At 33.3% G+C, this 9,076-nt stretch overlaps 2 protein-coding genes across 3 annotated transcripts; one reads left to right on the top strand and one right to left on the bottom strand.

The window, feature by feature from the left end:
- Window positions 1-2,168: 2,168 nt before the first annotated feature.
- On the bottom strand, window positions 2,169-6,503 carry LOC131636136 (histidinol dehydrogenase, chloroplastic-like). Its single transcript, XM_058906791.1, has 13 exons — window positions 6,202-6,503; window positions 6,073-6,125; window positions 5,900-5,972; window positions 5,689-5,790; window positions 4,960-5,061; window positions 4,792-4,863; window positions 4,646-4,708; window positions 4,470-4,511; window positions 3,965-4,024; window positions 3,741-3,851; window positions 3,363-3,533; window positions 2,757-2,847; window positions 2,169-2,645 (listed from the first exon to the last, which is right to left on the bottom strand). Exons 1-13 carry the CDS (start codon window positions 6,430-6,432, stop codon window positions 2,368-2,370), a joined length of 1,449 nt encoding a protein of 482 aa, XP_058762774.1. The 5' UTR covers window positions 6,433-6,503; the 3' UTR covers window positions 2,169-2,367.
- Window positions 6,504-7,100: 597 nt separating this feature from the next.
- LOC131636142 (uncharacterized) lies at window positions 7,101-8,593 on the top strand. 2 transcript variants are annotated; one of them, XM_058906798.1, is made up of 3 exons: window positions 7,101-7,454; window positions 7,673-7,816; window positions 8,082-8,593. In XM_058906798.1, exons 1-3 carry the CDS (start codon window positions 7,317-7,319, stop codon window positions 8,085-8,087), a joined length of 288 nt encoding a protein of 95 aa, XP_058762781.1. In that variant the 5' UTR covers window positions 7,101-7,316; the 3' UTR covers window positions 8,088-8,593. The 2 variants fall into 2 exon arrangements, with proteins under 2 accessions (XP_058762781.1, XP_058762780.1); XM_058906797.1 differs by lacking the exon at window positions 8,082-8,593 and having other exon boundaries at window positions 7,673-7,877.
- The last annotated feature ends 483 nt before the right edge of the window (window positions 8,594-9,076 follow it).

Below are 9,076 nucleotides of genomic sequence, written 5' to 3'. Positions count from 1 at the left end.
GTGTAAAAATATTTTACACTGTCAGTGCATAACCCCTTTTCTCTATGAATATAATAAACAGTGCACATATATATACTAAATGAAATTAGTCTTTTATTAGTTTAGTAGTTAAAATTTCATCTTTTTAAAAATGAATAAGTTGGATGTTGTGGATTCAAGTTCATGTCTTTGAGCTCACATCTTTGCAAATGTTTTTGCAACTGTTAACTTAGTTGAATTAACGAGATTGATACTACAAACTAACTTGACATATTAATATATTGTATACAAATTATTATTTTTTAATATTTGAGAGACTAAGTATGTTTTATTAGCATGTGAACAAGTCAAGTCATCTTATGAATATTTTTTAAATGACATTATAGATCACATTTTCCATTCACTTCAAGTAATGAGTGGCAAATATTAAATTGTACTCTTAACTTTCTTACTAATAGAAACCTAAATTTTGCTTTTTTAACAACAGACAATTGTGAACATTGTATCGTAGTCTTGATGATTGAATTCTCTAAAGTTGAAATTACATTGACAAAAAAAAGTGTTCCAAATTGGTGAGCTGGTTCTACTTTCCCTTTCCATTGATGGAACCAATATTCATAGTCCAGATAGTGAAAGGTGCATTTGAAATCGACAGTAATGATTTGAATAATGCCAATTAGCATTTTAGCAAGACTATTTGTTAGTTAGGAGGTAATAATTTTTTACTATATAAATTATACGATATGTTAGTTGGTAGTTAAATTAGTGAGATAAAGCTCCATTGTTGTTGGTAGTTCAATTGATTTTTTTAATGATAAAAAGATATATTAATATATTACGTGAAAATTATAAAAATACTCGAGCACAATAAATATCTAGAGGACTGTCAAATAAACAAATAAAAATACAACAAGGAAAGACCACCAGAACCGAACATATTAGCAAATCAAACAAAAGGTAAATAAAAGTAGAAGAAAACACCACAATCAACATAATAGTAAATCAAACAAAAGGTTAGGCAACTAAAAACGAGTCCTTAAGATTCAGGTTGGATTTCTTAGGAATCAGGTTAGAGCTCTTACATCCAGAACCATCATTAATAAATTATGATCAACCACCAGAACAAAAACCATAAACCAGAACCTCTCTCAAAATTAAGGCGAACACTCGATCTACTATTGATTTATGAAGAGGATAGGGTTCTGAAATAAGTCAGAGTGTATGCACGAATTCATTTGTGATCTAACTAGAAACCATTTTCAGACCAAAATAACTCTTCTCCACCTCTTACACTGTTCTAGTTACACCATTAAAGATAGCATCACGATGGACTCTTCAAATGGTCCAGCCTACGTGTTAAATCATAACAAAACCATCCTTAGACTTGGCTCTAACACATAAAGCAAGGACTAAAAAAGAAACCTATGATCACTAGAAAGAACTGTTTGCCAACTCAACCAGATAAAACTAACTGCACCAGACAAAAAGTTAAGAAACCGACTCAATCATATCTCCGCAAAAAGGACAAGATATCCCACTAGATTAATAATCACCCCCTCTTTTGGTCTGATTTTCTATCTAGCAAGAGTACTAACTAAGAGGTTTAAGGTTTTATTGATAAATGGTTTTAATAAACAAGAATTTGATATCTGATATCTGTAAATAAGATTTTTTTTTTTTTTGACATAAGTCTGTAAATAAGATTTTAGAAAAAACAATATTAATAACAAAAATACATAAGAATGTACAAGAGAATTGTGCACCATCATTGAGTCCCAAAGGCATACAAAACCCAGGAATTTGAAAGCTCGAACTTATTATTTGAAATGAGCTCGAACTTTTGACTTAGTTTGATTCGAATCAACTACAAAACAAGATGGAAGAAAAAAAAAACACCAAACTATTTGGTTTGGACCACATTACACCCCTAACCTTCATTTGAGTAATGTATACTCACTCTCAAGAAGGAAATAGGTTCACAAATCTTTATTTGAGGGTATTCTTATTCAGTAAAGTTGTTGCAAGGGAAAGTAACCCATATATGCAAAACAACTTACAAACAACTCATATCTACTTGTGCATTGTACATGTTATAAATATTATTATTCACACAATTGCAATATAAACTAGGCTTGATTTGAGTGGATTTCAGATATCTCTTGTAGCAAGAAATTGACTCCATCCAAACGTTCAAGGAAGACCAAGTGGACATTATTATTTATTACAAAAGTATATAAATGCAGCTATTGTTACAAAGATGTAGAATGACAACTGTTTAGCTACTAATGTTACATAAATCTAGCCATCTAGGTAATATCATAAATCAAAAATGGTTCAAAAGTTGGCATAAATTTAGAGCTAATAACAGATTGCAAAAGATTGATGGAATCATCTTGAAACCTGTCTGGCTTCTATGTCCTGAAGTCTCAATGTTACGGCTCGCTTGTGTGCTTCTAGTCCTTCAACTCCGGCCATCGTTTCTACATATGGTCCAAGTTTCCTTAGACCTTCCTCTGTGAGAGATTGCACAGTTATGTACTTGAGGAAAGAGTCCAATGACACGCCGCTATACATTCTTGCATATCCGTAAGTGGGAAGGACGTGGTTTGTCCCACTTGCGTAATCACCGACACTCTCCGGGGTCCACGGCCCTAAAAACACCGAACCTGCAGAGGCAATTGAATCGTCATCAAGGAGACATATTGTCGTTATCTAACAAGAATTCAGAATGCAGAAGCACAAAAGGCACCAACAGAAGAATACATAGAATGTATTACCTGCATTCTCGATAAAACTCTCCCACTTTTCTGCGTCTTTTACATTGATAATCAAATGCTCGGGTGCATACATGTTTGAGAAAGTGATGGCCTAGAAGATGCAAAAGTAACTTTTACTTCTGAAACTCCAATATAGATGCTGATAGATCGAGACTTAACTAGCTAAAGAAGTAGTACTTTAAAGTATATACTGTTTCATTGATTGCAAACAAACAAAAATAGAGCGATAATTTTAAATTCCTCCATAGTAAGGAACTAGATCAATAGATGATTTTATTGTAGCATGTGTTTTAATTTTGTATTACTCGACTGATCCTATATAAGCTGAAAATATTTCATATAAGCTATTAATTTTGTATTACATGTCTATAAAATATTTTCAGCTTATCTCCATGAGTTCTCCATGATAGCTTATGAGACAACAAATAGCTTATATGAAAACAGTTGACTTTATTTTATTGTTTGTTATAGAAAACTTATGCATAAGCACTTATATGATAAGTGGTTATGTAATAAGTGTTTAATTAAGCTACTTATCAAAACAAAGCCTAACTCATCAACATGCTTTCAGTGCTCACAAACATAAACTTGGACTTAAGGACTGACCTCAAGCATATCACGTGCATGCACGATAAAACTGTGGCTCAGTGCTTTCGCGGCAAATTCGCCTCTTGGAAGACTCTGACACTGTTTGTTGAGCTCCTCTTGAATTGCATTCTGATCCACACCATCTCCGGCAATCACGAGAACAACCTGACTATCAGGGCCATGCTCAGCCTGAAATTGTAAGTTAATTTTTATGATATTAGCAATATACAAGGAACCCGAAAATTGAGATAGAAGCTTTTTAGAATAATGTATAAACTACACTTAAGTACGAGTATAGTTTTCTAAGAGGGTGAAAAAGATAACAAGTTTTATTGTGAAAATAAGTTAGGGAACAGTGTTCGTAAACCAAATAGTAGAGTTTAAAACTCATTAAACCTGGGAAAGCAAATCAGCAGCTACATGAGATGGAATTGCATGTTTGTCTGCAATGACTAAAACTTCAGATGGACCAGCCGGCATGTCGATTGAAACCATGGCTTCACTGTTCTGCAGAAAGATTTTTGTAAAAAAATGGAAAGATACTTTTAGATTCAAATAACGAAATGCAATAGAAGATGTGGATACAAATCAAGAGATTCAAATGTAATATAAACACTTACTTGAAGTATCATTTTTGCAGCTGTGACATATTGATTTCCAGGGCCAAAAATCTTCTCAACCTGCAAAAGTTCATCACAAATTCACAATTAGAAATGATAGAAAACTATACGAACTACGAATCAGATCGTGGTATTTATTATTAGGATTAGAATTCGCCTAAGAAACACTGACTACGATAAAGATACCTCACACAGCATAAATTTTAGGTATCTTGGTCACTATGCATTCATTAAGCAACGAGATTTATGTTACCGTAAGTTAACGATAAACTAAGAACACGTCAAGACATTTAACTAATCAGTAAGGAGTGAGAAATTCAAGTACAGGGTTCCTTCACTAGATAAATTTCACCATATATAATCGAGAGTTTGCAATTCTATTAGAATGTAGTATACTAAATTACTAATATAGAAAAAAAAAATGAATACAAAAAATATAAAGCTGAACACAATAAATACAAATAGAGATGGCAACAAGAAAGATGAGTTAAACGAGAAGCCGAACCTTAGGACAAGTTTCTGTTCCCCAAGCCATAGCAGATATGGCCTACATTTGAGATAAATGACAAATTATTATTGTTTAATTAATATTACAATGACACGTAAAAATTAATCTAACTAAAAGGATAATATATTCAAACCAAAAAAGGTTTATTTATAGTATATTATCATGCAACAAACCTGTGCTCCTCCAGCTTTGAGAATGTGAGTCACCCCAGCTTTCTTTGCACAATATAGCACCTCCTGCAGAAAAACGTTAGTCAAACTCAAAAAAACGAAACATTACATCATAATTATTATAAATTTTATACGATATAGACAAATACCTTGCATGTTGATCCATCTTGGGTGGGAGGATTTGCAAGAACAATAGTTTTACATCCTGCAATTTGAGCTGGCTGGTATAGAAAACAATGTACATTCAGCAAAATCTAGACCCAAAATTATAGAACATTGAACAATAAAAGAAGCAATACAACATGCATTCAACTTACAACTGCAAGCATCAAAGCTGTTGAAGGCAATACAGCAGTTCCCCCTGGAACATAAAGACCCACGGAATTAATACTTCTTGCAACTCTCTTGCATTGGACTCCCTGAAGTTTTGGAAAACTCAAGACTCGCATAAGTAAGATATTATTGGGGAACACTAGGAACAATTAATGAACAAGCATGGTAATAAAATGAAGAACAAATTATCGACAAATACATTGAAAAAATGAGAGTTCAAAAAACATATGATCGCAACTGGACAAATAACCTACTGATTTTATCTTTTTAGTATGATTTACTTATTCTTAGAATAACAGTGTTGTCATTTGTGGTTCCTGGAAAAAAGCACTATGTTCAAATCCAGCTACACTGCAGTGATGGAGTGTTACCGTAACTGCTATTTGACAATATTTTGTACTAAATAATAGGATATCGTAAAGCAACAGTGTTTTGTTTAAATTCTACCACGCTAAAACACTGCTATAGCCGCTATTTAACAACATTTCCCGATAAAGACGCTACCAACTACTTTGAACATGTAGATTCACAAAGTCATACCCTAACACACATCTAATGCAATAGCAATAAAGTGATATTCAACCCTGAACATTTCAAATTATAACTTAATAATCCATAAAAGTATGCTTAAATTAATTTCCAATTAAGTCTAGAACCATCAAGCCTACTGTTCCAACTACAGCATAAAACAGCGAGAATCAGCACTGACATACTTTCATGTTCTCAACACTTTTCTCAGGTGACTTCTGAGCAGCATGAAATGCATAAATATTGCTGTAGGCGACATCAAAAGCTTCCTTAATAGATGGATCAAGCTGCAAAAAGATAGAAAAACAAGAAAACAAGCATTAGAACATTGTCCATTGATGTTCAAATAACATGATAACACAACAGAAGTTAAAGAGTTGCAAAGAAATAGTATACCACTGGGTCTGGTAGGTCAGAGACAAGTTCAACAATCTTATCTAGATCAACTTTGTCAAACCTAGAAGTATATCTACAAATAAAAATACACAAAATTGATGTTAAAAAAGTCAAACCAGAAAAGAGCATGGATAAAACATTATCAAATTGAAATATATAATAGAAGTATCAACTGTTTAACAGCAGCATCTCCTTGATTGTGAACATCATCAACAATGGGATTAACCTGAAGAGACAAAAAGGAACCATTTTTAGAGTGAAAATGAAAACCCCATTTAGGAGAAAAGGGGAAAAGAACTTACAACGTTGAAAATGGAAGTGAAATCGATTCGAGGGCGAGATTTAAGGGAGTTAAGCTCGGTGTGAGTGAGGTTTGATAGTTGGTAGGTTTTGATGGTGTTGGCCATGGAGATGGAACAACGTGTGCGGAAATTGGTATTGGTAGGAGAGAAGGAGAAGGGTTTGTTGGTTGTTGGAGGAATGAAGCAGCGGTTCCAGTTGATAGTGTTACAAGCGGTAAGCGCAGAATTCATCCTCCTTCTTCAAACACAGTTCTTTCTCTGAGTGCTCTTCCCCCCTTCTTCACCACTATTCAGGTTTTACAACTTAATTACCATTTTACCCTTTTCAAAATTTCATCAATTTATTAGTATTACTTTTTAGGTGATTTCTAAGGGGTGTTTGTTTCAAGTTTAAGAATTAAGTTTTCAAGAGTAATTTTTAAAAAATGGTTATATCCATGTTTGATAAGAGTTTGAAAAAAATCTATAATATAAGAAAATTATTGGCTCTTGAAAATCCAAATTTAACCTTTTTCTCTTTATCCTCCACCTCATTGATTGGGAGGTAAAATGTGTCTAAAATTTACTTTTTTTTAACCAAATTATACTATTAGTTATACATCTAACATATTTGATTTAAATAGTTCAATTGAGACAAAATATTTGTTCTCAAAGTACAAAATTTGATTTCAATAGTTCAAGTGAGACAAAATATTTGATATGAAAGTACAAAAAAAGTGAATCAAAAAACATTTTACGGTTTCATTTTTCCAAGCATTTGAAAAAGGTGGTACACAAGGGCTATTTTTCTGCTACCAAATTCAAATATTTGTCCTTCCTGTTGCCAATTTCAAAAAGCAAAATTTTGAAAACAGGGCTAAACCTCTTTGTCCACCCTCACTTCCTTTTGTCCACCGGGTATTTCTAAAATGGAACCCTTTTATCCATCGTGCCACTTCCCTTACATCTATTATATCATTTGCTCTTTGTCTTCTCTTCAATTTCTCTTTCTGCAGCATTTCAACTTTCTCCTTCAATAAGCACTTTCTCTCTTCAAACACCACAACCTCTCCTTAAGGCTTCTTCTCTTTTTCACCTCTACAACTTTCTTTCTTCTGCAACTTTCAACTGCGAATATGGCAAGATCGTTTGAGCTGGTGAAAGACATCAATGACACAAAGGAGATATGGAAAGTAGCTGTGAGAGTCCATCACAAATGGATTGTTGTGTCCAAGAATAAGGAGCATTTTGAGATGTTATTGTGTGATAAAGAAGTAAGAAACTCTTCTTCATCTGTTTTCTGTTCATATTTTGAAAAAAATATTCATTTATGATTTAATGGTTTTAGGTTTTGTGTTTTTGTTGTCAATAAACTTTCGTTTATGATTGTACAAATAAATACAGGAACACTTTTGTTCCTCGTCTTTTTCATGATCGATTGCAGCATGTTAATGATAAATACATGTTAATATATGCATATCTTACTATGCAGAATTCTGAATTGAAGAAACCAAAGATGAATTCCATGGTATCAGGAACACTATCATCATTCAATGATATAAAACTTGTGAGTTCAGCTTCTAATACTTCCCTTAAAGAAGATGTTGCTATGTGTCTTATCGGAACTCCTCACCAGGTTCACTTTCAATTTATGTCATGATGGTTTAGTATAAAATCATTTTCTGCAAATGTTACAAAACGACGAAACAAACAACTTAGCTGCTGCGTATTTGTTGTGGCTGCCAGTGTGACAATCGAGTAAACATTTTCTTAAGTAGTAAGAGTAAAATATTTTCTTGATAATCAGTTGACTATGCCTTAAATATAAGTGTTATAATTATTCTATTGTGTCAAATTATTGTCAAGATCGACGTTCTTGATGATGTGTTTTTTAATTGCAGACATGAAGCAAAATCGGTCAGACAAGATAATTTTATTAGCTGCTGCTGAGAGGTGTCAATTCATAATGTTGATGATGCATAACTGTAGCCTCGAAAAGCACACTTTCCTATTGAGATGCTCAGTCATGAAGTAATTATTTCATCTCTTTGAAAAGGAGGGCTCATTTGTTGAGGACCTTCACCAGTGCATAACAGCTTATATGGAAGAACACATATTGAATGATCTCAAATCATAAAGTCATGCTCACAATCATTCCGGTTCGAAATATTTTTAGAAAGAGCTTCGGAAATCTACTTGGTTCTTGCTTCTAGCTTGTCTGTATGTATTTGAACCCGGTGGAACTTGCAATCTTTACGGTTTATTTTCTGCCCCTTTGTTGATAGGTTGGGGTAGCCACAACAAGGTGGTTACTGGTTTTTGTAATAACGAAGTAAATCATGAACAACAAGAATCTCATAACATGATGATTAATGTTCATCATTATCTTGATTCTTGAGAAATAATAGTAGTATTCAGCAGTGTCATCATAATTTCCAATGTTCTTTCTCAAGATAGTTGTTTTCTCAAGATAGTTGTGTTGTATTTTATTGTTGCAGCTGTTGGAGTATTAAAGCTGCCTGTTAAAGTCGGTGCAGCAATGTCGTCTCCACCGGTTGGACTGACTCTTGGTTCAAAGGGTTTTAATATTATGAATTGTGAGAACATCTTAAAGAGAGCATTCCAACGTGTTGCGGCTGCGCATAAAACAATTTTGAATGTCAGTAAAGTTGTCCATGCATATTTGGTAAGTAGTAGTTGTGAGAAGCTATAACTACAGTAAGTTTTTTCGGTGTTGAGTGATTGTGTCATGTCGTGTCCAAATATCTATTAGAGTTCGTGCTTCATAGGCAGTTAGTTATGATTAGTTTGAAGTTGATTATATTAGTTATATGCTTTGCTAATCTTTCAATTATACCATTCTGATATTTTAGAGTTCGGATATTTTCGACATAAC

This window comes from Vicia villosa, unplaced genomic scaffold (genome assembly GCF_029867415.1).
Source record: "Vicia villosa cultivar HV-30 ecotype Madison, WI unplaced genomic scaffold, Vvil1.0 ctg.001648F_1_1_3, whole genome shotgun sequence".
Taxonomy (NCBI): Eukaryota; Viridiplantae; Streptophyta; class Magnoliopsida; order Fabales; family Fabaceae; genus Vicia; species Vicia villosa.
The sequence above is the reverse complement of the archived record's forward strand: the minus strand, read 5'-3'. Positions and strand labels throughout refer to the sequence as shown.